Source organism: Maniola jurtina, chromosome 8, assembly GCF_905333055.1.
Source record: "Maniola jurtina chromosome 8, ilManJurt1.1, whole genome shotgun sequence".
Classification (NCBI taxonomy): domain Eukaryota; kingdom Metazoa; phylum Arthropoda; class Insecta; order Lepidoptera; family Nymphalidae; genus Maniola; species Maniola jurtina.
In genome coordinates, this window is record NC_060036.1 from 10228600 (window position 1) to 10255221 (window position 26622).

Genomic DNA, 26622 nt, shown 5'->3' on the forward strand with positions numbered 1-26622 from the left:
TAAAGGTTTTTAAAAATCCCGTGGAAACTCATTGATTTTTCGTTATAAAAATTAACTTATGTGTTAATCCAGGGTATAATCTATCTGCATTCCAAAAATCAGCCAAATTCGTCCAGTAGTTTTTCCGTGAAATAGAAAAAAACATCCATACATCCATCCATACAAACTTTCGCGTTTCTAATATTAAGTAGGATTGCTAAATTGCTATAAGGAGCAAATGCAGTCAAAGGCAAGCTTAATGAAAACTGTCACTTGTACAAATATTGTATTAATATAATAAGTCATCTAGGGTACATTTGCTTTGCTATAACAATAACAAAGGAAAAACTTTTTTAACTAAAACAATAGTTGTTCCATATAATAAAGAAGAAAACATTTTCTTATTTTTCTATTTTGTGAATTCAACCCGCGTTAAACTAGACGAGCTGTAAAGCCGCGTCAAACTTAAACAAAACCTCTGTCTCAGAAGCTTTTCATCTTACAGCCAACTTCAATTATCTTTTTTCAACACCGCTACATTTAACGACTTAAGAAATTCATTAAAAACTATAGAACTATTTTGGTGAATAAATTAGTTTTGAGTGATTAATTAAGACTTTAGTGCACTAAGTGTAAACCGTGTACTTATGTAGGAAGTAATAATTCTTTTAGTGTAAGTTTTCGTATAAAAAAACGTAAGATCCGAGAAGTACGTCAATCAGCCAAAATTTATGAATGACTTGGAAAGTCCTCTGAAGCTTAGTAAGGCCAATAATAGCCTTAATAACAATATGAATATTGGTTTAAATCTGTCATTTAGTATGAGCAGGCAAACGTCTTGATTGGACATCTACTACAGTCAGTAATCCTTTTAAATTCTACAATATACATTACACTTATTATAGTTATTTACCTATTAGTTACGGTGTGTAGTTTCTGCTTAGCCAGTGTGCTACTATCTGATAAAATATTGAATGCTAACGTAAACAACGTCTTGTTTGTATGTTTATAACTTTATACGTTCTGACATTAAAATATTCAGTCTGTTTGTATCTCATGAAGCGTGTTACGCGATGCGATATCTCGAGATGAGACAGTAAATGGGTTGGAAGTTAGAATATTATATATACGTAATGTTTTCTTAGATATAATTTCAAAAACAGAAGTTCGGCTGAATGCGCAAAATGTAACGTCTATTATTAAGATAAGTACCTATATTTTTGCATACATAACAGAATACAGAATACATAATAGAATAGAATAAATTTTTATTCAAATAAACTTTTACAAGTGCTTTTGAATCGTCAAAATAATTTACCACTGGTTCGGTATGCCGTTCCTTCCGAGAAGAACCAGCAAGAAACTCGGCGGTTGCTCTTTTTAACGATATATAATAGATTCAATACTTAATATAATTTTTTAACACTTACCTACAACAAAGAAACTTTAACCTTTTGTAAAATCGCTCTTGTATGGAACCTTGAATGAGCCTTGAATAGGTATTATTAACTGCATAACTTGCGCGCTGAATAGCTGAGCTAATTGAACAAGATCGCGCAATCCCTCGTAATTGCTTTTGTTCTAATATTATTTTTCGCGTAATAATACAATAGGTTCAGTTAGTTACACGAGCTTTTAATCAAAGCAATTTAATTTATTATCTAACTAGATGAAACGGACGCGTGGCGGGTGCTTGTTTTTTGTATTTCGTTTCATGTAGGTATTATTTTGTTTTCACAGCAGCTTTCCATCCGGGCGCTCGGTGCGTTTGCTTTATCAAGATTAATTATTATAAGTCCCTCAAAATTCAGGACGTTGTTCTATTTGAGTCAAACTTTACAATTTAGGCCTCTACGAGTATGATCCGGTTGCATTTTAATTTAATTAAATACTTTTTTTTTTTTCTTTAAATCTGGCTTTACTCTGATTAGCCAATGTCAAGTTTGTACTTTTATTTTCAAGTTATTGAATGTATACAAGTATGGACTCCGTCTGCGCCGGCGCCCGCCGACATACGTGCGGCGCCCCTTAAGAGCGCTTCCCAGTCAGTTCCACCACCAACTAACACAAAAACTAGCCACTCTTAGCAAAAAAAACACTCCCAACAAGCACAGCACGCGCGTCAGCAAACGCCATCACAGACGAAGTCCCCTTTAAATACTTTAATTATTTAAATACTTACCAAAAAAAAAAGGGTCAGTTTTATTTTAAGTAGATAGTTCGTCTCCTAAAGTGAAGTAAGTAATTAACGTTCTTTTATGCAGTAAAAAGCAGAAATAGTAAAAAGCGAGGTATATTTTTTTCCTTTTGCATAATTAAAATGAACACGGGGCCGGCATTCGAGTTCCCGTTGATATAATGTTCTTCGTAATGAGTCTACTTTGCTGTTATTTCTTCATGACAGATAAAATACTTTTTTTTGCTTGGCCTTACACCTTGCAAATTGAGTTACATGTATGTGAATAATTTTAATTTCTGTTTATCAAGCTGATCAGGTTTAGGTACCTACTTACCAAAGTGCAACACTCTACACGCAAAGTGTTCATCCACGATGTACCATAGAAATGATCATAACAATTTTGTTATAATAAAGAACCGAATATTTAATTAAATCGTAGACCGCGTTCCGTAAGAAAAAATTATACGTATGTAGATACAAAATGAACCTATGTCGTGAATCTACTAAATGAAGTTTTAACAGGGCTCTCTCCGTCACTCGTTTCCACTCGTTTCATACAATCGTAGTTCCAATTTCATTTGAATATTAAGCAACCAAAGTCCATGAAATTTTGCAGACATATTCTAGAAACCAATATCTGTGTCTGTGGTGTTTTATATTTTTCTAAAAATATGCAGTTTTAAAATTACAGGGGCTCAAAGATTTGTATGTAAATATTTAAGACCGCGTAACTTTGAAACTGAATATTTTAACAGAAATCTGGAAAACCACAGACATAGATATTAGTTTATAGAATATGTCTGCAAAATTTCATGGACTTTGGTTGCTTAATATTCAAATGAAATTGGAACTAGGTTTGTATGAAACGAGTGACGGAGAGAGCCCTCTTAAAATCGCTTTGGAATCCACAACGAAGTTTAAAAGTTTTAGGTAGTTTTAAACGTACTAGGTATTATGGGTGCTGTAAAAATGAGGAGAGAATTTAAGTATGTATGTGGATTTGTTATAACCTAATAAAATGCACAGCATATTTAATAGATGTTCTACAATTCAATGTAGCCTTGTGCTGCACTGTTCCAGTGTAAAAACGTCACGTCGTGTGTAACGCGTCTTATAATGGTTTCTGTAAAAAGAGAGAAAAAAAAATATTGTTTCAGTTACTAGGTTATGCCTGCGACTTCATCCCCGTGGACTTCACAAATTCAATTTCATACCCCTATTTTACTCCCTTAGGGGGTGAATTTCGAAAAATCCTTTCTTAGCGTCTACGTCATATTAGCTACTAGCTGATGCCCGCGACTTCGTTCGCGTGGATGTAGGTTGTTAAAAATCCCGTGGGAACTCTTTAATTTTCCGGGATAAAAAGTAGGCTATGTGCTAATCCAGAGTTTAATCTATCTCCATTCTAAACAGCCCAGTCCGTTCAGTAGTTTTTGCGTGAAAGAGTAACAAACAAACACACACACACACACACATACATACACACAAACTTTTCCCTTTATGTGATTTTGTGTGATCTCCATGCCAAATTTTTCAGCCCGCTCCGTCTAGTAGTTTTTGAGCTGCGCGCTGGTAGATCAGTCAGTCACCTTTTCCTTTTGTACCTATATTTAGACTATCTCGTGAAGTACTAGTATGTTTACAGGTGATTCTGGTAAAATGGAACGAGCCTTACCAGAAGCTCGCGTCGTGTGACAGCTCCGGAGTGATCTTCGTGTGGATCAAGTACGAGGGGCGCTGGAGCATCGAGCTCATTAACGACCGCAGCACGCCTGTGACGCACTTCTCGTGGTCCCACGATGGCAGAATGGCCCTCATATGTTATCAGGTAAGACAACACATACTCACTTACGGAACTTTGATGAATAATTTACAGAACGAGCTTAGTGGACGTCAAAAAATGTCTGCGCGTATTATTATGTAATTTAGTCGATTTATATTTGAACGTTATCTGAATAAGATAGGTTTTACAATGGTTTTACAGTGTTAAGTTTAAGCATTTACCTACCTACGCACTTTTATATTTTTGGTTGTGTAAATAAAATAAAGTCAAAGCCTTTATTGCTTGTCTAAGGTCGAAGCGTAGCTACTTTTTGGCATATGACTAGGTACGTACCTTTCACAAAGGTGGCATATCTTGTATAAGCAAGTCACGGAGAGTTTACCGGATTTACATTTCACATCGTTTGTTGCATAGTGCGCAGCGCGCAGTTATCAATTATTCTCATACGAATTTAAGCACCATCTTTGAGAGGTATTGAAACCTGTTTACAACAGGCTTAAAACGCTTTATTGTGTAATGTGCCTTTTCTAACACACTTAAGTTTATTTGATAGTGTACATTCTAATACACAAAGAGAACCTACTTAACCATCCATAGAAGATGCACTTCGATAGAAAAATTGAGTAATTAATTCCAATTTCCTTTTAACATCCCAACTTCACATTTACTTAGGTAGGTCTTCGTGATTATGAAGCCATAAGCGAGTTAAATTACTCTTAGGTACCAGATGAAATTGAAGATTATCCTGTGAAACGATGCCGTTCATTTAAAACTTTCTAATAACGTTCAGTGTTTGTATACCTAACTCTTTTAACCAGGTCACTGAAAGGAGTCTGAATTCTCTAGAACAGATAGAGATTTTCTAAAGTATATTTTTATACATGTTTATAATTGTTTAAATACATATAGATACTTAGAAACATTTTGGTGAGTATTTATGGCGCAAGCTGCCAAAAAACACCTAAATAAATATCATCACCTAAATAAATACCTATGTAATACCTAAAACACCTATTATTATCCATGTCTAAAGTGATACGTGCTTAGTGCTAAGTGTATTTTAAACCTAACCTACCTACCTTTAGTAGGAATTTGGTTAATTTAAACACTATTATTATAAAGAGGTAAAAGTAAGTTTGAATGTAGGGGGTGATCTCTGGAACGATTCTGAAAATGCTTTCAAATAGGTTTTAAATAATTCACGCGGACAAAAGCTCATAGGTATACAAGACGTTCCTAACAATATCCAATACAAACGAACGGACCTTATGATTTAGGTAGTACAAAGTCATGATCCAGAAAATGTGCTATATCAGTTCTATTTATAACTATAATTTCGTAATCGTAATAACACCTTCATTTTATGTCCGCTAGACATTAGCACTGATATTAGATAAGGTCCCTCGTTGCATGCTATTAAGTTTGATATTGGCTGCGCAAATAATTTCTTATTTCCAATTTCAGACAGGGTACGCTCATGCATTTTTAAAAAGCAAAAGCAATAGTAGAGAAGTTAAGCCAATATCAGTAGTTTTCCTTTAATATTAACTAGTAAATACATATATTATATTGAAACCTCCAAACACGAAAGCCATATTGTGCTGGACTAAAGATCGATTTATCCGTTCTACTTACTTAGTCATTCTCAGAATACCTGAATGAAGTCAGTTTAGGAGGTACCTAGTACCTATTTTTCGAGACTTCACTACAATCAAAAACGAACACCGTAGGTTTTCTTTAATAACTTAATTCTTTTGGGTTTGATAACCCAAAATCACTTTTCACTATCGCAATTAAGTACCTACATCTCTGTAGATAAAAACGTTCGTAGTGTGATACATTTGAATTTTTTTTTGCTAAACATACCTACTTGATTTTCTATGTCATCTGCTAAGCACACACTGTTTATACGCTAATGTGATACGCCTCTTGAGCCGTCGTTTCAATTTGCTTAAAAGGTTTCACTATAAACTAGGCCGAGCAGAGGAATTTGACACTTTGAAAGTAAACACTTCGCGTAAATTATGGTGAGGGGAAACTTTAGCTATTTATAGGAAAATTACGTAATGCGTAGGTATATTGGTCCTTATGCTTAGAGCCAATGAATAAATAAGGGAAGATTGTTTGATAATCGTTTTCAGAGGCCTGATATAATAATAAATTATTTAAAAACCCCGAGGGAACACTTTGATTTTGCGGATGAAAGTAGTCTTCTTCGGAATACATAATATCTCTGTAGTCTGTGCCAAATTCCATCAAAATCGGTCAAATGAATGGGCCCTGAAAACAGACATATCTTTCGCACCTTATAGTATTCGATTATATTTTATTATATTTTTTAAGGTTTTTAGTTTTAGGTTCTTTGTTTTAGTAATTTACATTTTAGATGTTCAGAATAAATGTATGTATGTAAAAAAAAAGTATTAGAAGAATGGGTAATGGATATTTCGTGTATCAGGACGGCTTCGTGCTGGTGGGGTCGGTGGCCGGGCAGCGCTACTGGTCGTCCATGCTGTCGCTGGACGCGCGCATCACGTGCGGTTGCTGGACGCCGGACGACAGCCAGGTCTACCTCGGCACAGCGTCCGCGCAGCTGGTCGTCATGGACGTGCACGGTGCTATGGTGTCGCAGGTACGGTGGTGTACGGTAGGCTAGATGTAGTACGAGTAAAGTGTGTTATTTTTTACCCGACTGCGGCAAAGCCAAAAGGAAGGATTATGATTTTAGCAGTCTATGTATGTATGTATGTATGTATCCAGATTCTGTGTGTTCCACCGTAGCGCCTAAACTACTGTGCCGATTTTTGATGAATGAGCTGTCAATTAATTCGTTGTAAAGGTCCGGGTGATATGACCGGGGAAAAAATTGGCCTAATGGATGTTACATCAAAAAAAGTGGAGGTATCCAATTTTTTTTTTTTTGCTATTGTATCGAGTAAGATGTCGAATAAAAGAGGAGAAAATTCTGAGCTCATGAAAATAAGTGTAAAATATACCAAGCGACAGAAAAACAATTTTACTATAATATTTCAGCGTTTATTAATTAAGACGGTCGCAGTCGGGTTTTAGTTTTTAACTTTATTGTAAAGAATATTATTCGTCAAGCCGCCATGGTTGATCCAAGTTGAGCGTGAGAGCGTGCTATTGCAATCAACATTTACGAGCGAGACATTTTGAACCAATTTTTAGCATGATTACGGAAGCCTACCTTAGTACTGCGTGTTCCGAGTGTTCCTATCTACTGAGTATATATGGTTAAGCGAGAGTCAGGTATAAAAGTTGAGTACATAGGAACCTATACATATATACTATACTATAATATAGTTAGGCAATTTTATTCTATTCACATCTACGCGAGCGAAAAGCGCCCTTTCGTTTATTTACCATTATCTTTTCAACTTACATAAGGTACATAAACCGCTATGTTGTAGGAAATATATAAGGAAAGGAAGTTATTATAAGTTATACCTTTGGAAAAAGTTTTGCCATATAAAAATAAATATTTTCAGGAATTTGTAAAATATGAGATAAACCTGAAATTGCCTTCAGCGTTATAAAAATAAATCTTGTTACAAGTTCAAGTTTTCTTCTACTATATTAAATACTAGATGATGCCCGCGGCTTCGTCTGTGTGGATTTCGGTTTTTTTAAATCTCGTAGGAACTCTTCAATTTTCCGGGATAAAAAGTAGCCTATGTCCTTCCCCGGGATGTATCCCAAGTCTGTAACAAATTTCATTAAAATCGGTTCAGTGGTTGGGCCGTGAAAACGTAGCAGACAGTCAGACAGACAGACAGACACACTTTCGCATTTATAATATTAAGTATGGATTAACTGTATGGATAACTTTAGTATCGAGAAAACAATCATGTGATAGGATCTGCAACAAAACTATTACGTACCCAAGAAAACTTCTACCATTGTGATTCATGGAAAGGGGTCACGACCCCCAGGAATACTTAAGATGCAGAGTGAGACTTATCTTTTCCAGTCCACCGTTCCTAAATCACTTTTTTGTTCAAGTTCCACGGGTTCATTGCAGAGCAACATTTTATGTTAATTTGCCCAGTTAGAAAATAAATTTCAGCTCTTGGCGTATTGGTTTTGAATCACTGCCAACATTCAACATCCTCTTACGCGCTCGACGCTTGCTGAATTACAAACGCTCTGCTGAAATTGGGTTAGTAGCTATGGGTACCTACCACCGGAACACCCGACCCACGATAAATACCGTAGCTTAGACCTTAGGTAAGCTATATGTCAACAAACGTGGAAATTTTCATACAATGCAAATAAATACGTATACAATTTCTTTACTTAGTAGCTTTTCGTTATCTGTCAGTATTTTAGTAAGTAATAAAATAAAAGCCGACCGTGGCCAACTTTAGAACTACTTAAAGGTAGTACTCGTCTATTACCGCGATGATTTATATAAAAACATGGTTATTGCCTATAACTATGCATAGTTATTGCATAGCTATATAGGTGCCTTAATCAAAAAAAAATCTTTAGGTAATCTTACTTATATTAACATAACTTAACTATTTGAATTTTTAAGTAGGTAAACTATATAAAATCTAGTCGCAGATAGGTACGATAGTTCACATTACGGTAATATGATATGATCTAGTAGGTTTAGTTTATAGAAATTAATTGCTGTACCTAATCCAATTAGCTACGTGAAGGTACCATGTGTAGAATATGACGAAGAAGGCTTTAGAAAACAGATTACGTATACATACTATTGTTATTGGTAGGTATATAACTGAGCGTCAATGGAAACACGGAGGGCTATCATATTATATCTATCTATATCTTCTTTGTATGCTGTGCAATTTATGAATTCATTCAAAAGCCTTGACTTTACATAGCTAGTACCTACTAACTCCATCTTGTGTGCTCTTAACGAGGATCTAAGTAATCCTTTTACTAAACATTGGTCAAACCTGCATCGGTGCGACAACAACAGCTTTATTTAGATTAGTTTATACTATATCTGCATCATACTGTGTTATTATGTGTTTTGTTATGGGTTGTCTTGTGACTTATTAATATTGCCTGAAATTAAAAATTATTTATTTATTTATAGTACTGTAACCGCGTTGATTTGAATGCACCTTATGAATCTAATAATAATAAACAGGTGCAACTGGTAGCCGAGGGTGGTATAACATCGATGGCGTGGTCGTGCGAGAAGTTCAAAATGGAGGAAGGTGAAGAGGCCGGAGAGACTAATGGCGGTCACGTGCTGGCGGTGGCTTTGGGCAGCGGAGAGATCGTGATGCTGCGAGGCCACGACGACGTGAGCCCAGTTCGGATCCACACCGGACTGAGAGGCACCACGCTGGTCATGGAGTGGGCTAACTCGAGAGAATTACTGGCCGTAGCTGGAACTCTAACTGCTGGTAAGTAAAAGTATGCTGATGAGAGTAAAAATGGGGGAGCGTGAAGAGAATAATGGCGATCATGTGCTGGCGGTGGTTTTGGGTAGCGGAGAGATCGTGCTACGTAGGCACGATGACGCCAACCCACTGCAGTAGCACACCGGCTTGCAAGGCACCACATTGGTCATCAAAATATATTCTCTCTGAAGTAATTATATTAACGCTTCGTAGGCATCTCTCTATCTACCTAGACCCCTTTATCTACGCCTTAGATCTATCTTGTGTAAAATGATTATAGAGCAGTTTTGTTAAATAAAGTATCTATTTTCAGAGCCAAATGAGCCGGAGGACTCACCGCCTTATAAAAACGTTGTGAAGTTCTACTCTGATAACGGCGCCCTCATTTACACCGTCCCCATTCCATATACACAGGTAAACTAATTATAACTAATAGGTAATTAAGTTTCAGAAACTTTGCTTTTAGTAGGTACTTACTTCCTGGGTACTAACTTTTACCTAGTTTTATTAGTAGCAATAATTATCTAGATAAATATAAGTTCTGAAATATAAGAAGTACCTACCTATAAAGTAATTAACCAAGTTCATTAGAATTTTGTTAGAATATTGGGAACGCATGGGGAGACCTGAATTTCGTATGTCCTGAACTATTATTTATTTATTGTTGAAAATACGTACTTAAACCTATCAAAACTTTTTAACTTTTTAACAGTCTCAAATAACTAAAAAGCTGTACCTGGATGTACCTATAAGACTGGGCGTGAATTGAGAACCTCCTACTTTTTTGGAAGTCGGTTAAAAAAGCGGCTAGGCATGACTGCATTCATAGCAAACTTTTTTGAATCATCAGTTTTCTAAATTTTCATGTCTATTGGCTCAGAAGGTGCTTTTTTGCAGTTAGCCGTTTTATACAAAAAATATGGCAAAATATGCCTACCTACTTATGCACAAGTAGGTACTTAGTTGTTCAAAGTTGATGCTTATGAGACACTAGCAGACTAGCACTGTGTTGTGCTGCGTTGCTTGCGTGAAGGCATGCGCTACGAATAAAGTGGCGGGTGTGTGCAGGCGCGCGTGTCGGCGCTGACGTGGGGGCACGCGGCGCGGCGGCTGTTTGTGGGGCTGGGCGGCGCGGTGTGCACGGCGCGCGTGTGGCGCGTGGTGGCGCCGCTGCAGCTGCTGGCGCGCGTGCGCGCCGCCGCCGCGCTTCGCCACCCGCGCCTCGCCGCCAAGCTGCCGCTGCCGCCGCGTCTGCAGCCCGCGCTCGCCAGCCTCTTCGCGCACACCATACGCGTACGTACGAGTTTATATACAAGTTCCAAAATACAACAAGATACAAGATAGATCAGCTGAGCCTGCACCACCTCGCAGAAAGATCTTCGATCGGATTGCTATACGGGGGATCTTTGAAGTACTCATACATACTTAGTACATAACTATCGAGTTCACAATCTATACCAATAAATAAATATCTAACTTATAATAAGCAACTATATTACTCTAATATTTATTCTCGTTTATCTAATAAACAATGATTATGGTACAATGAAGGAATGTGCATGTTTAATTTCCAGTGTAACGTCCCAGAGGCGAGCGAGCTGCGGCGCTTCGTGTCGCGACCGCCGGGCGCGGGCGCGCGCCTGCACTGCACCATGCTGCGCCACGACGACGAGGAGGCGGGCGCCTACACGCTGTACCTCGAGCACCTGGGTGGCCTGGTGCCCTTGCTTAAGGGCCGCCGCACCAGCAAGATCAGGCCCGAGTTCGTCATCTTCGACCCACAGGCGGAAGGTTTGCATTCTATACTTATTGGGAAAGAAAAACTCGGAGAAATAAATTAAAATTAAAGACTGTACTGTGAACACTCATGTTTTACGGAGAGTAGGTACGCAAAGCCGATGCGCATGATTTTCCGTTGGTTATGAGATAGATCTCCGTCGCGGGTGCCATAGCTGAGAGTTAATCAGGAGAACTTTATCGTTCATCGTTGCAGAATGCGTGACGGGCTCGTTGCGCGAGTCTAGCAGCAGCAGCAGCGGCGCCACCAGCGCGTCGAGCAGCGGCAGCAGCACCGGCGCGGGCAGCGGCGGCAGCATCGGCGGCGGCATCTCCTCCCCGCGCCCGCCGCGCACGCCCCGAGCGCCGCGCCGCGCGCCCCGCCCGCCGCCGCACGAAGACTCCTGCTCCTCAGACACTGAGCGAGAGGAAGGTGAGCACTCTTATTGCAAAGCCTATTCAACGCATGTTCAACTCGTGTTCAAGTTCAAGTCTTATCCAAAGCCTGTTCAACGTGTGTTCACTTTCTGTTCAACTCATTTTCCATGCGTGTTCAACGCCTGTGCAATTCGTGTTCAAACCTTGTTCAACGTCTTTAACGCCTGTTCAACTTTTGTTCATCGTTGTATAGCTAAATAAGTACAATATCGTTCAACTTCATAGTTGTATAGCAGGATCTTATACCATAAACCTGCCCCATAAGATATCTTATTAATAATAATTTTTCACCCGATAGGTACGAATTTTCCTATGTGCACTCACATAAAATGCGTCTTATCTGACAACTAAGCTTTTCTGTCTATCTAGGCTGCATCGTTACAACCTGGTCAGACTAAAGCTAAGCAATATTGTCCTGTATGTTTATTTGGTTGAAGATAACAAAGATACCTTTTGCATTAGGTTGTTCGGGATCTCCACGCTTGCAACGACGCAGACGAGCACGAGAGAGACGCAAAACACGCAATTCCAGTGAAAAGGTCGAGACTCCTGATGAATTAGCCTATATAGACTCCTTGCCAGAGGTATACTATTCAATATTTAAAACATAATTTTTATTCTCGTAGCCTATGTAAATTTTTCAGTAAAATTTATGGTTCAATTTCAGGACGTACGGTTAGTTGAAGTAACTTCAAACATTTGGGGAACAAAGTTCAAAATGCATGGATTGGCTAAAAACGTGCCAGCTAATCTCGGCCAAGTCACATACAAGACGTCCTTACTACACCTGCAACCGCGACAGATGACTCTAACCATAACAGAACTGAGAGATGACTATCCTGTTGGTCCTGATCCTACTTTTAATCCTAACATATTTTCAGAGGACGAAGAAGAAGTCTTTTCAAACAGCGAAACAAACTCTCCATCGCATATGAATAATAACATTAGGAAAAAATTCAATCCGCTCATCGTGAGCGACAGAATGACTAATGCGAATAACATAATAAATCAATCCGAAATATATTCACCCAATAACAACTCAAATCCATCCTTAGCCAGAGCCGAGTCCTACGATGAGTTCCCGTTTATAGATACAAACGACACAATGAATAATGTGGGCGAAAATGTTTACAATGCAAATTCCGTTCGGCATCCTGCTCAAACGACAGAGAGACGCGTAAATAATACAACCGCAGTGTCAAATCGACATGCAATATCGCCATTGAGATGTGAAAGTTCCGTTCCTACTTTACAGTCGCCTAAAAACGCAGTGGCACCAACGGATATCATATTCGAAAGGCCATCACCGCAGACGGTCACGTGTGGAGGTAGAGGAGATTTCTGCGGGGGCCGGACCGATTATAGCGTAAGGGATAGCGGCTCACTTAAAGGGAATCTGTCCAATATTGAACAACAAACGTTCAATCTAAACCTTAGCCTAGAACCTAGTAGGCAGGTCACTATAAAAAAGTGCGACAATCACGTCACAGATAATTGCTTATCGAAATTACGGAAGAACATTTGCAACAGAGGCGAAGCTTCCTTTGAAATGAACGCGCGGATACTCAAATCCCTGTGCAGTAAGAATTACGAGCACGAGGTGCATCCCGACGCTATGATTAAACGTACGGATACCTTAAAGAATGTACAAAAGAGCGAGGACCTGAAATACATTGACGAGGAGACCCCTGTGGACACGAATATAAATAATGTAACGGACAAAGTTCGCGAGAGTAGGGTGCAGAGAACGACAACCGTCGTGCCCATCAGTCCGGTATGTGCGAACATTCCCGTGTACGACACAATGACGCGTAGCTGCAGCGTGGGCTACTTGGATCTGGTCGACCCTCAAGTGTTACACGCTCAAGTCAGTCTGACGGCCCTGCGCGGCGAGCCCCCGCGGCGTCTCATACTAGTCAACAATAAACGCCAGCGCCGCCCGCGGCGATATTTAAAGTCGAACGAAAGCAAACAGATAGAATGTTTTAAGACCCCTAGTCTGAAGAAATGCGGGAAGTCGAAGAGTTTGGACTCGGGAGAGTTGTCGATAACCGCGGAGAAGGCGAAGAGGCAGACGAAAGTGGACTTTAGCGCAAAGAATGACGTTTCAGCGAATTCCAGCAGTAGGTGTAACAGCACGGGGGAGGACAACAGCGGGACGAGCACGGAGGAAGGTCGCGTGCGGCGCTCGCGGCGGGACCTCGTGTCGTGCGCCGCGTGTCGTGTCGCGGCGCAGGGCGAGCGGCGCGACTCGGATGCGCCTTTCGTGTGCGCGGCGTGCTGCGCGCCCGCGCCGCCCGCGCCCCGCGCCGCCGCCGCGCCCGTGCCGCTGACCGACAGCGACTCCGACTACAGCAAGTATTATAGTTAGTAGTAGATGCTTTCTCTCACCCGCCCACCCCATACTTCACCGGTGAGACAGACGCGATTCGATTTCGCAGCTAGCCGAATTAGACTCGAGCACTTCGCTTCGCAAACACGCATGTAGTTTCTTTGCGGATTAGCCTGCTTCACTGGACCACGACGTAGCTCTACCGACCGGCTTAACTCGGGCCAATAAGCTAAAACAGCAAAGCCGAGTGATTTGCACTACGCACACTGATTAAAGCATCTTCCTATTTTGTCAGAATGTAAATCGCTGATTAAGTAAATCCTTTAATTTTGAATGAACTTCCGAAGCAAATTAGAAAGCAATGTAGGTGTTAGATGCTGAGCATACAAAGAAAAATTATTATTTTGCTGAAAGAAACGTAGAATATCTCCAAGCGGCCATAGTCTCTTCTCTTATTACCTACATATAAGACATAAAGTGCAGCAGGGCTCGCTTGTCAGTGTTGGTATAAGACGTTGCGCGACAGTCACAGTCACGATGTGTTAAAGCAAATGTGAGCGCTCTTTTGTACTTAGTGAATTTTTAAGACCAACGAACATAGATACACTGTAGGAACTAAGCACTGCTTACTAAAATTCATTGAGATTCGTGAATCGTGACTCCTGCGTAACGTAATCGAGTCGAGCTCTGCACAGGATTCTGCGAACAATAACATAACATGGCATTCTCTGGGTAGGTTCTCTGGAGCAGCTGGCTCTTCGACTGCTGGCGTCTCGATCGTCCAAGCGGAGCGGCGCGGGCGCGACGGCGGCGGCGGCGGCGCGCGAGAGCAGCTCGGCGCCCGCGTCGCCGCGGCTGGCGCGATCGGCCGCCTCGCCCGCGCCCGCCTCGCCCGCGCCGCGTGCCTCGCGCCGGCAGCGGTACTCCTCTGCATCGCCTATCAGGTATACTTGAAATTTTCTTTTTTTGAATTAAAAGATAAATAAAATTCAGTAGCCTACTCAAAGAAACGCGAACCTAAACGACGCGATTTGCCTGGTGCTTTAGACCTTCTGGAATCAGATTTTTCAGTCGTATCACCGCTGCCGCGACCTGACAATGCAATAATTTATGTGATTATATTGCCAGTATGTTCGCATTTTCTATCTACAGCTACGAACATTTTGGAAACTGGTAAAAATTGAAGAACGAAAAATTTATTTGTGTTTTTCAATTTTTCAGGCAACTGCTCAACTCACCTCTACTGAATCGAAGAAGGAACAAGAAGCTCTCCGAAAGCTCCGACGACGAATACTCCAATGGCTACAATGAAGTCAACAGCAAGAACTACAGAGATCTCGAAAGCTTCCAAAAGGCACAGCTTAGAAATAAGGTCAGTTTCATTCATTATCTCAACAGATTCCCATACTGTACTACATTAATGATCTAAACTCTCAGCGGCCCACTCACTATTCACTCAGTCTCCTCTCAGAATGAGATAGCCACGCGACGCTCTAAAAGTGCGGATTGGCAGATTTCACAGACATCACAGATTCATGCATGCAGGTTTTCTCACGATGTTTTGCTACACCGTTAAAGCAAGTAATATTTAATTAAGTATCTCCTTAAAACACACAAAACAGCCGAAAAGTTAGAGACGAACGGTGTATGGCAGGGATTGAATACCGGGCTCCCCAATAGGAGGACCAATCTTAACCATTAGGCTGTCGCCCGATTTTTATTTTTTAGATTCATTAGTAATTACTTAGGTAGGTATGCTGAGATTTGCTGACTGCGAGTGGTCAAACATACGCCTCTAACTTTCAAGAAAAATAGAAAAATAATAATACATTTTATGAGTCTCCCTTGGCGAAAAATCTTGGGACTTGCCTTGAATATGCTGTGAACAATCTTTGTAGCATTTGTTTCTCTTCAGCTCAAGCGTGCTGGGGGCAACATGAGCGTGGCAACAGCGTCCACTGCCGCCGAGGCGCGCAGCAGCACGCGGCGGCAGTTGGTGATGCACAACAAGGCGCCCATGTGGAACGAGAACAGCCAGGTCTACCAGCTCGACTTCGGAGGCCGCGTCACGCAGGAGTCCGCTAAGAACTTCCAGATCGAGTACCATGGCAAACAGGTAAAGTCTGAAATGACTACGGCAGGCGGCAGCAGTGGCGACGGGACAAAGTGTCTAACCCAACTCTTAGAGAAGCTGTAAAAACACATTTGCTTTGCACGAGGGCATGGGCGAACGCGAGCTACCTGTTCAAGTGTTCACACATTGGTTTGCGCGCTATGTCAACGTATGGCATCACTATGGCATGCATGCCGCGCCGCTATGGCGCATGTATAAATGAAGGGTTAAGGAATACTTCTTAGTTCAGAAACAAGCCGAGGAAGAAAAAACAAGGAACCCTGTAATAGCACAAGGTGCAGTGTGTACCTACCTACTCAATTAGTGCCCTAACAGCAACATGCTTTTATAACCAGTTAGCTTTGCGAACTTATAAAGTAAAACCCTCAATAGAGTTTTACCTGATTACCCATAAAAATATAAGATATTTTTCTAGGTGATGCAGTTCGGTCGTATCGACGGCAACGCGTACACTTTAGACTTCCAGTATCCGTTCTCAGCGCTGCAGGCGTTCGCGGTCGCCCTGGCCAACGTGACGCAAAGACTCAAATGAGCACTCGCCGTCACTTACAGCAAGCGGCTCCGCTCCTACGGCTTCTACAACCGCTGCGGGGCGTGATCTCAACGAGGCGCGGCTGTATTGTGTGTGTATACAATAGTATGGACTTTGTTTGTGAAGCAATTATTTCAGATGTATAGGTAACCCAGACGAACGATGCATGTCAGGCAATGAAGCTCTAGTGTACAAGGGTAGACCTTCTGACAGCAGCGTTTTCCTAAAACCCGTTTTTGACCCAAACGTTTCAGCCTTAAACGATCACTCTAGCGGTGTTTCCAAAAAAATCTAGAGCTTTAGCGACTTTTTTCCGTGACGGTTGGTGTTTCACATAAGTCTCCACTCAAACCCCTTCATCTCGATCCTTCTGCTCGATCTACTTTCTATAAAGATCAGTGCTTATAGTATGACATTTTTCATCTCACCCAATGTTGATAGAAATCCAGCGTCGGAGTAAAATGGACCTAAAGGCCTTTCATTTAAAGTCAAAAATTCAGTGCCACCGATTTAATTTCGAAACGTTTCCGCTTGGAGCGATGACTGAATGTGTGGACAAACCTGCAATTTAAACAAGGATATTAGGGTTAATGTTAATTTAACGCTGAAGTGTTTCGACGCTCGAATTCTATCAAAGTTCGTCTAATGTAAGTATAATCTTATAGGTACTTTATCATCACAATTACATCACAACCACACACTCGGTCAGTAGTGACACAATCATATTATTTTCTCCAATTTTTGTTGGATCCAGTCTATTTGTTGCACGCTTGCCCTGAAAAAATTCAGACATATTTGGTCGTCTGCCTTAACCAAAATACAATTTAGCAATTCTCGATGTGTTTTTCAATATCCCATAGCAGATAATAATGGATGTCAGTCTAAATATCTACTTGTTCCAGTCTTTAATGTTTTCCTGTTGATTTTGTCCTGAGGATCGATTGTAAAATACTTATATTAGTAGATAGGTAGATATTTTAAGAAATTAAGATGCGTTCGTATCAGGATTAGATATAATTCGGCTGAAGAATGTAAATAAGCATTCTTGTACTGATGTTGTGCCATCTTATTTTGCAAAATCATTATTAGCTTTTTGAAGCGAGGCTGGGGATCTCAATTCTCAAGTAACACTCGCGTTGATCTGCCACATCCTTACTTATTCACTTACTCGTCTGGTATCCACCTACAGTCCAACAAGGCTCTCTTGGCACGTGGTCAAAATCGGAATTAAAACCGCCATCTTGAGACTTGTGCACTTGTTTAATTCGCCGCTGTGTCGGCATAAAGCTACAACAGCGCCCTCGCTCAAATGCCAAGAGAGCCTTGTCGGACTGTAAGCAAAGAGAAGAGATGTGTACAGTCAACCAATCGGATTCTTAAAAGATGACGTGATAATTTTTTCGCGTATAATAGTAGGTAAATAAAGCTGTTTCAATTTTCAGTTGTTGAACAAAAAAGGCCGCCACATAGTTATTCACTCTGCAGCTCTGCGTTGTCACTTTATACATATTAGGTGTCTAAGTTATTTAGATAAATAAGTATAGTTAGTGAATATTGTTAGGTCTAGTGTTTAAAAAGTACTTTTCGCAAAGTTGATAGAGATAGAGCTATAATATAATATGTTACAAAATAGCTCTATCTCTTTCGTTTGTAATTGGTATTTATCATTTATTATTATGGAATGGTTATCCGTGTTACTAGTTTTTGAACGTGGCCTTCTCTTTCTTTGTAAGGTAAGTGTAGGTATGATATCAAGATCTGGTGGCCACAAATTGTTGTAATATAGTACATACTTTAATGTGCAGTAAATAATTGATAGGTATTAATTTTATTTATTAGTGTTGTTGCACGAAAAATGATCATTAAAATTATATTATACACAGTGTTTATTGTTTAAGACTAAATGTTTATACCTATTGATGTATCGGGTCGTTTGTTTTTATCACACATTGATTTTGGTCTATTAGACTAAGCATTTAAAATAAGTTGAAAATTATGTACAAAGATAATGTTTCATGGTTACTAAAGCTCTGGTTTCCTAGGATAATGGTGCCAAATCACGAAGCGACCGTTCGTACAGTGGCCGGCAAACAACTTGAGCATCGACGCGATTGGCTGGCGAGCGGCGCGTGCACGCGATTGGTTGATCAGTCGGCGCGAGTGCACGCGATTGGTTGATACGTCGACTTTCGCTTACCGCATTCGCCAACTTTCTCCCATTACACTTCTTCAGGTCCAAGCTGTTTGCCGGGCACTATAAGAGAGAGCATTTTTCTCTTTCCAGGAAACCCTGTCCTTAGCCTGTTCAATCTCATATTTCAATAGAAAATGTTTTCAGTGACGCTTTACTTACCGGCCCTAATGTGCCGGCGCCACTATCCTAGGAAACAAGTCTTTTAATCATACAATATTACATAGGTATTAAATGAATGTCCAGTTTCAATTATAAGTACATAATACATGTAACATTTTTATTAACTAAGTATTTTGGGGAAATTGCAATTTTGTGTATTTGTGTATAGCGCGTGCTATTAATGAAGCGAATCCCAAAGTGCTCCTTTTGGATTGTATAGTTCGCGACAGGTCGACATGGCAATCGGGGTGGGGATATCCCCCGCACCCGCACTGCCCCCGCCCTAACCATCTACATGTGTGACAGCGAGACATTTGACGGTTGAAAAAGTATTTATTAGTACCTAATTATTTCAATATTTTTATTTATGTTGATTTTTAATAGTTTTACACATTCTAGCATAATGTGTTTAAAAACTTGTGTTTATTAATTACTATTACCCCTTTGGTTACTACTTTCACCACGGCCTTGTATTGGAACGCTAAGTTGTTTAGTGGCACGGCTTGGCCGGTAGGGTGGTAACTAGCCATTAAAGCCCCCCACTAGACCAGACCAGAGATTTAGAAATTATAAAATTCCAAACCCCTGCCGGGAATCGAACCCATACCATTACCACTGTACCAGGGAGGTTGTCAAGGAGGGTACTCGTATTTTATTACAATAACCATAAGATAAAATAGTATTTTATTTTACTTTTAGAATAGAAAAACAGTTATTTAACAAACAGTAAAAAAAAAAAAGCAACATAATAAGAGTACCTACTATACAAGATCTAGCCCGATTTGAAACATCTTTTTAGTCTGTAAGTTTGTAGTGTTATCTATAGATAATAAATCTGGTGGTATACCTTATATGGGGTATGGAAATGAAGACAAGGCAAGAAATTAATAAAACATAAGTACATACAAAACGTACATATTACAACCAAAACTCAACAACAACGGAAACAGCAAGCGTTTTATTATGATGAAAGCAAAACTCAGACTGATTTTTTTTTGCATACATTACTCATATGTGAGTATAGACAGGTATAGTGTGCGAGTGAGATGAAATGATTAGCGCCCACATTGCTCAATTCGTTTCTTTCATGGCACGCGTTTAACTAAACTTGTTACAAATCTGGATGTTGTGATATACATTGAACCATTTGTTGTTTATTACTAGGTATCATTGTCTTGTGTGGGTTAAATGAGTATCTATTATCTTAATATGAATTCCAATAATTACTATTTTGACCTATTTCGTATCTATTAGGCAGGAAGTAGGTACCTACCTTCTCGTATACTGTACTTATGTACCAGAAGAACACGTCAAACCAAATTGTTATAATGTCTAAACTGTCTGTAATACGCAATACTCCACCGTTTTAGAGACATCATTTTATAACAAAATCGAATGGAAACTATGTTCAGTGTTAAAATCGGCAAAATATATTTTACAAAGTTAGACATAGGTACTCACTAGGACATACTCGTATGTATTTATAAATCTAGTTTACCCGGCAGGAAATATTACACATCGACTTTTGGAAAGAGAAAGCGGTTTCGTAAAGCGTTGTCTCTGTCGTTGAGACCAACAAGACGTCACATAGGTATGAGTGACAGAGACAACGCTCAGCGAAGCCGCAATCCCTTTCTAAAGGTCGATGTACACTATTTTCTGTTGGCTAATGGTTGTATTTTTATAACTAGATACAAACACACATTAAAACACCGGCCAGATTCACCCACAAAGAGTTCCGAAGCTTGAAAAGAAACATTTGGTTGCTTGCTTTTATCAACATTTTCAGCTTCGACTTTTCAGTATTAGGCCACAGTACCCTCAAATTAAATTATCTATACATATCTTATTTTAATTAATATGATATGAATCTTAATTTATTTAAATATCACTTTTCTTTATTTGTTTGAAGACAACACATTGTCCTGCAATATAGTTAAGATAATTAAATTAATCACACTAATATTATAAAGGCGAAAGTTTGTATGTGTGTGTGTGTGTGTGTGTGTGTATGTTTGTTACTCCTTCACGCAAAAACCATTGGACGGATTTGGCTGAAATTCAGAATGGAGATAGATCATATCCTGGATTAGCATATAGGCTACTTTTTATCCCGGAAAATCAAAGAGTTCCCACGGGATTTCAAAAAACCTAAATTCACGCGGGCGAAGTCGCGGGCATCGGCTAGTATAAGATATAGTTACGTTGATTGGGTTATTCGCATTTATTTACGCAAAACAGACTATGTTAGGAGTATTTATGTATTTAATCTATGTTAGCCACATGTTAGCTGATATTATAATGTGATGTAAGAGCTAGTTATTTGTTTTGTTTGCTCAAATAGTTGTTTTTTTTAACTTGAATGTTGAGGTACCTATATGTGTTATGTCAAAATGCTTTTTACATAAAATACGTGTTGGTTGTAAATATCTATAGAGAAAGTGTAAATAAAACTATTCTCTGAATAAAAACAATGTGTTTTATTACAATTAACAACTCATTATAAAAGATCACTCATAGTTAAGTATTTACTCTATTCAATTTTAAAAATTTTGGCTGGATAAGAGAAGTGAGACTTTCTGATCGGGAAGGACTTTTCCTTCAAATATTTACAAGTGTTATGGGCTTCCGAGACGGTTAAGCACGTAGATTTTAGCTGCCAAACATTTTGATCGTCTACAATGTTTGCTTGATGCTTGAGTCAAGCATTTAAGTGCTTGACAGTGATTGATGCGATCTTATGTTTGCTTGACGCGACGTTCGGACAGTGTTCGAGATATGAGAAAAGTGCCGTTTGCTTGATCAAGCTGCCTGACCGGCGCATCAAGCGGTTTGATGCGACCGTCAAGTAGCTTGATCAAGCCAGACAAGCTTGACCGTCTCGGAAGCCCTTTACTTAGCGAAGCGACGAGCGAAGCCCCAAGAATTGAGAATAACTTACTCTCTTCGATGGCGAAGCTGATGGCTTCAGGTAACGATGCGTGGTCAAGCTTCATACGTTTCTATGCCTACATTTGTTTTTGCCACTCGCCACAACGCGCAATGATTTCGCTCACAAGTCACAGCGGAAAGTTTCTATTTTAAATTCAAAATAAAAAAATTACAGCTCTGTTAAAACCCAGACATGTCTTTAGGTAAAGTGTACAGTATACAAAATTCGCACTTCACAGGCACCAAAGAAAAGAAAATTAACAAAAAATGAAACCATTGTAATCAATAGCAAATTCTGCCCCTTATTTGGTTGAATTCACTGTTCATATTTTTTCACAGCCTTTTAGTGTTTGAAAAAAGGATATGGTTTTAGAGAATTCTCAACAGAGTGCCAACTTTTATGGCGTTTTTCATATTTCCATTACTTTTTTTCATGTCTATTTAAATGCTAACAAATAACATATTTGTAAAGCTTTCTAATTACCTTATACGTAAATGTATGGAACAAAAATTAACTGTATTATAGGTGCGCTATTTCATGAAGTCCGTTTGGCTGTTTGTGTGCGTGTGCACCACATGTAGGTACACATTGTTTTAGTGTCTCGACCGCGACGGTTTACGGTACGCACACAAGCACATTAATGCTTATTGATACACTCACTACTACAACCAGGCTCCAATGTACAGTGTGTTTTTTAACTGGGACAGTATGGAGAAATCCAATAAGATCAGGGTAACTGTCTTAGGAACCTTTTGTTCCTGTAACGTACTATTGAGTATTCTGTGCTGCAACTAGGCCGAGCGGACTTCATGAAATAGAACAATTAGTATAATATATAGTGCATACATTTTGAGAACGCACTCGCCATATTTGCTCTGTGTAAACTTTTTACACAGATTTTAGTTCTTAATCTAAGGGTAAAACATAGTGCGTACATTTTGAGAACTCATTCGCCATTTTTGCTCAACTGTCATGGCATGTCAAAAGTACAGTTTTGTCAAAAGTACAATTTTAGTCCTTAATCTAAGGGTAAACCGTATTTATGACATGCCAGTTGACACATGGAGCAAATATGGCGAGTGAGAACTTAAAGTTTATGCATTATATTTGACATGACAGTTGACACAGAGCAAATATGGCGAGTGCGTTCTCAAAAGTTATGGATTATAACGCGAGTTAAGGCCATGTTTGCATTGTTTGCGCTACTGACGGCGCGAGGCTGTTTGTTAATCGCTTTCGCTGCTCTGTCCCGGCACGTAGTCCTCGTCGTCATCATCTGAGATCTCCAAATCATCCAAGTCTTGAAATAATGATTCATCCACTTTGACTGCGTCTCCTGTAAAGTATAATAATACCTGTTTGTTAACAATACAGGTATGCAATTGGTGCAATCACACCATAAACTGAAAATGATACATATCAGACATTTCAATGCTGGAAGATAAGCAAACTGTGGTCAATCTAATCAAGGCATTCCTACCGCGAAACCTCAAAAAAATTCAAAAAAAAACCCGACTTCAATGACAGAGCGAGCATAATAAAAGAAACTAGAAATCTAAGCTCGCCCGACTTCAGACATACATTACACGTGTAGAAACAAAAATAATTTTTTACTTTTTAGTGTCTATGGTTATTGAAGTGGGTTTTTTTTAATTTCACAATTTTTACTGGCCCCGTTCTATTAGAATGTGCTATGCCTAGTTAAAAACCTACTGTTTACTAAGCTATTACACTGAACGCGAGCAATTTTCTCTTATCCATTGAGGAGTTATGTTCTCAATCTACGAAGATATTCATCAAATCTTCACTAAATTTATATGGGACCACCTGCAAAGTATAACCTTTCAAACAAAAAAAAAATTCAAATCGGTCTAGATGTCTTCCATACATAAAAAAAAAAAGATTCAGAGGAATTGAGAACCTCCTCCTTTTTGAAGTTGGTTAAATACCTTGATTGAATACCTATATTGATTTAAGTTGGAGCAGTATTTTGTGTCTGACATACCTTAAAATGCTAATGTTTCATCACATATTTTGGACCAGTGATTTTTACGTAATTTAAACAAACAAACTGTAACAATTTTATAATAGTAGAAAAATTCTCACCATCCTCAAGGAATTTGAGATCAGATTCATTAAGAGTGGTGTCCCTCAGGAACAACTCTTTGCCTGTTAATTTATTCTTGTCTTTTCCTTCCTTCTCCCTTTTGGCAGGAATACCCATTTCAATTTCAAACTGCTTTCTCCACGCTAGGAATGATTCTACCGTCACACGCGTGCCTTCAAACCTTTTCTGGAAACAAGAAAAACACCATAATAAAATTTAAAAAAAACCGAAATCTACGCGGGTTAAGTCGTGGATGTTATCATACTCATATAAGGATTGCAAAGACATGTGCTTGTATATATCCTTCAATTCGGCCCAAACCGAACAATTCAATGTGATTTTTTTGCATGGATGTAGTTATAATCCTGCCCCGCTAGCATGGGCAGTAGATAAAAATTATATCCACTGATTTGTATGACATCAGTGGATATAATCGGGGGATATAAATTTTATCTACTGCTTTTCTTTCTACTTTCCGCAAAGGTTGCCTGGTTGAGATTGCTTTAAGCAATAAGACTGCCTTTGCACACAATTGTTTTTTCTGTTTTCTTATTTCTGTGTTGTGTTCCTTTACATGTGTTTTTGTGTGCAATGAAGTGTTCTTCTATCCATCTAGTATTGTTAGTAACAATAAAAACTTAATATGTTACTATATTAGTAGGTAAACACTAAGTATTTAGTAACAATACTTAAACACTAAGTTAGTACTTAGTAACTAAAAGGGATTTACCTTCAATTAATTTGCTAAACATCCTTGGAATGATCACAGATAACACAGATAAAAACATAATACTTCCTACCTGTTCTGCTTCTTCATCAGCTTTCTTCTTAGCTAGAACCTCTTCCTCCCGCTCTCTCTGGATGCTGTCCCACTGCACATTGAGCCACTCCTGTCCCGCTGACACCAGTGTAAATATCATTACCATGCCTAGATTTTCTTTACCCTGAAATGTGTTACTTATTTTATAATGTTACAGCCATCTTATTCTTTACTTTTATTTAATTTTTAACTATTACTAGCAATAATTGTTGTTTAAGTATATCAACATTAAATGGCTAAAATAATAAAAAATCAGCTTTTTAGATAGTTCAAAATACGATTTTTAAAGAAATAATTCTGTAATTTATTTTTGACAATAGTTTGAGCAGAAATATATTACTCTGTTAGCTGCCTTTATTGAAATTTTCAATTCTAAAATAATTTTCAATAAAATTTTTGGTAATGGTCCATTGGATTACGCTATTGGGTGAATTTTAATAATACATAATATATATCAAAAGATAATATAGGGAGGACAGACAAACAGTCAGATAGACCATACTATATATTTTTTTGCTCTCTCGTCTGGCTTAACAAAGATTAGCCAATGTCAAGTTTGCAGTTATTTGTAACAAGTTAGGGAAACTATACAAGTATGGACCCCGTCTGTGCCGGCGCTCGCCGAGACACGCACGGCACCCCCTTAGAGCGCTTTCTTGTCAGTTTTAACAAAAAACACTCCAAAAAGGCAGAGCATGCCCGCCAGCTAACACCAACACAGAGGAAGTCCCAGAATATATTTATCTCATGCACTTGGGAAAACTCAATTCGCCCAGCCACAAACTACATATTTCATCCTCCTTGGCTCATTGTTAAGCTGTCTTATAAGTGGACCATCCCAGGTCCCATTTGCAGCAGGGGCATTGACATTTCTAAATAGTCTCTGGTCTAGTGTAGTGTAGTTTCGGATGTGTCTAGTTACCACCTTACAAGCAAAGCTGTGCCGCCAAGTGATTCAACTTTCCGGCACAACACTAGATAAAACCCAAAAAGAGATATAGGTAAAGAGAAGAGGAGATTAATAAAAAACTACCATTTCTCTTCCAGATTACGTCGTTTTCATCTTAGACTGTAACTATTAGATGAGATTGTAGTCAAGGGCTAAGTTGTAGTAAGTAGAATAAAAATTAAAATAATGAATGTGAATTACTTGTTCCATCAAATGATTGTAAAGTTCATTTTTGTCCACAATCTCGTCAAAACTTTCATCTGTGTTGATCTCAAGTACAGGCAACTCTTCAGGATATTTCGGTGTGTATGTGAACACCAACTCACATGCCAGTCCTTCACCATCATCATATCCTTCCGACTTAATCGGTATACTGAATTTGTGCATCGGCTTTGTCTGTAAAACTATAAGAAGTAAATAAGTACCTAATTAAATGATAACAAAAAATTTGATTTAATATGGCAAATGTTGATTTACTCTGCATATCTCCATAATAAATCGAGTCTAACGCCTCCACTTCACTTGTCTGTTCGTAATGGTAATCCATAGTTAATTCAGTATTTAAATTTACAATAGATTTGCAAATTATATTTACAACATTTATTAAAAAATAAATAAATCTCCAATTTTAAGGTTAGTTTCATAGACAGCATAGATTAGTATGTCAGACGTCAGGACTCAGTTTAATTTTTTTTTCCTCTCTCGTCTGGCTTTACACATATTAGCCAATGTCAAGTTTGTAGTTACTTGCAAGTTAGGGAAACTATATAAGTATATGATCTTTATCGGACTTCGTCTGTGTTGGTGTTAGCTCGCGGGCGTGCTCTGCCTTTTGGAGTGTTTTTTTTTGTTAAAACTGACTGGGAAGCGCTATAAAGCGGTGTCGTGTGTGTCGGCCTGCGCCGG

At 39.0% G+C, this 26622-nt stretch overlaps 2 protein-coding genes across 4 annotated transcripts in view; one reads left to right on the plus strand and one right to left on the minus strand.

Moving 5' to 3' along the window:
• The window catches only part of LOC123867823 (tubby-related protein 4), a 28044-nt gene extending 8349 nt beyond the window's left edge, over positions 1 to 19695 (plus strand). Inside the window, exons 3-15 of one of the 2 annotated variants that reach the window (XM_045910094.1) lie at positions 3804 to 3986; positions 6400 to 6573; positions 9085 to 9346; positions 9657 to 9757; positions 10412 to 10636; positions 10918 to 11134; positions 11337 to 11552; positions 12020 to 12141; positions 12225 to 13923; positions 14626 to 14833; positions 15111 to 15261; positions 15805 to 16005; positions 16439 to 19695. In XM_045910094.1, the coding sequence (XP_045766050.1) occupies positions 3804 to 3986; positions 6400 to 6573; positions 9085 to 9346; positions 9657 to 9757; positions 10412 to 10636; positions 10918 to 11134; positions 11337 to 11552; positions 12020 to 12141; positions 12225 to 13923; positions 14626 to 14833; positions 15111 to 15261; positions 15805 to 16005; positions 16439 to 16555 (3876 nt within the window). In that variant the 3' untranslated portion in view covers positions 16556 to 19695. The remainder of the gene's footprint in view (positions 1 to 3803; positions 3987 to 6399; positions 6574 to 9084; positions 9347 to 9656; positions 9758 to 10411; positions 10637 to 10917; positions 11135 to 11336; positions 11553 to 12019; positions 12142 to 12224; positions 13924 to 14625; positions 14834 to 15110; positions 15262 to 15804; positions 16006 to 16438) is intronic. The other variant, XM_045910095.1, reaches the window with a different exon arrangement.
• Positions 19696 to 21991: 2296 nt separating this feature from the next.
• LOC123867850 (RWD domain-containing protein 1) lies at positions 21992 to 26385 on the minus strand. 2 transcript variants are annotated; one of them, XR_006796519.1, is made up of 6 exons: positions 26194 to 26385; positions 25918 to 26120; positions 24748 to 24891; positions 23947 to 24133; positions 22947 to 23176; positions 21992 to 22769 (listed from the first exon to the last, which is right to left on the minus strand). XR_006796519.1 is itself a non-coding variant. In XM_045910147.1 (5 exons), the coding sequence occupies exons 1-5, from the start codon at positions 26261 to 26263 to the stop codon at positions 23067 to 23069; spliced, it is 714 nt and encodes a 237-aa protein (XP_045766103.1). In that variant the 5' UTR covers positions 26264 to 26385; the 3' UTR covers positions 21992 to 23066. The 2 variants fall into 2 exon arrangements, 1 of the variants encoding a protein (XP_045766103.1); XM_045910147.1 differs by having other exon boundaries at positions 21992 to 23176.
• Between the last annotated feature and the right edge of the window lie 237 nt (positions 26386 to 26622).

Coding starts and splice junctions, on each gene's coding strand:
- LOC123867850 (XM_045910147.1), bottom strand. CDS start 26,263: ATGGATTACCATTACGAACAGACAAGTGAAGTGGAGGCGTTAGACTCG. Junction 24,134..24,747: donor CTGATGAAGAAGCAGAACAG/GTAGGAAGTATT, acceptor TCTTGTTTCCAG/AAAAGGTTTGAAGGCACGCG. Junction 23,177..23,946: donor TCTCAAATTCCTTGAGGATG/GTGAGAATTTTT, acceptor TATACTTTACAG/GAGACGCAGTCAAAGTGGAT.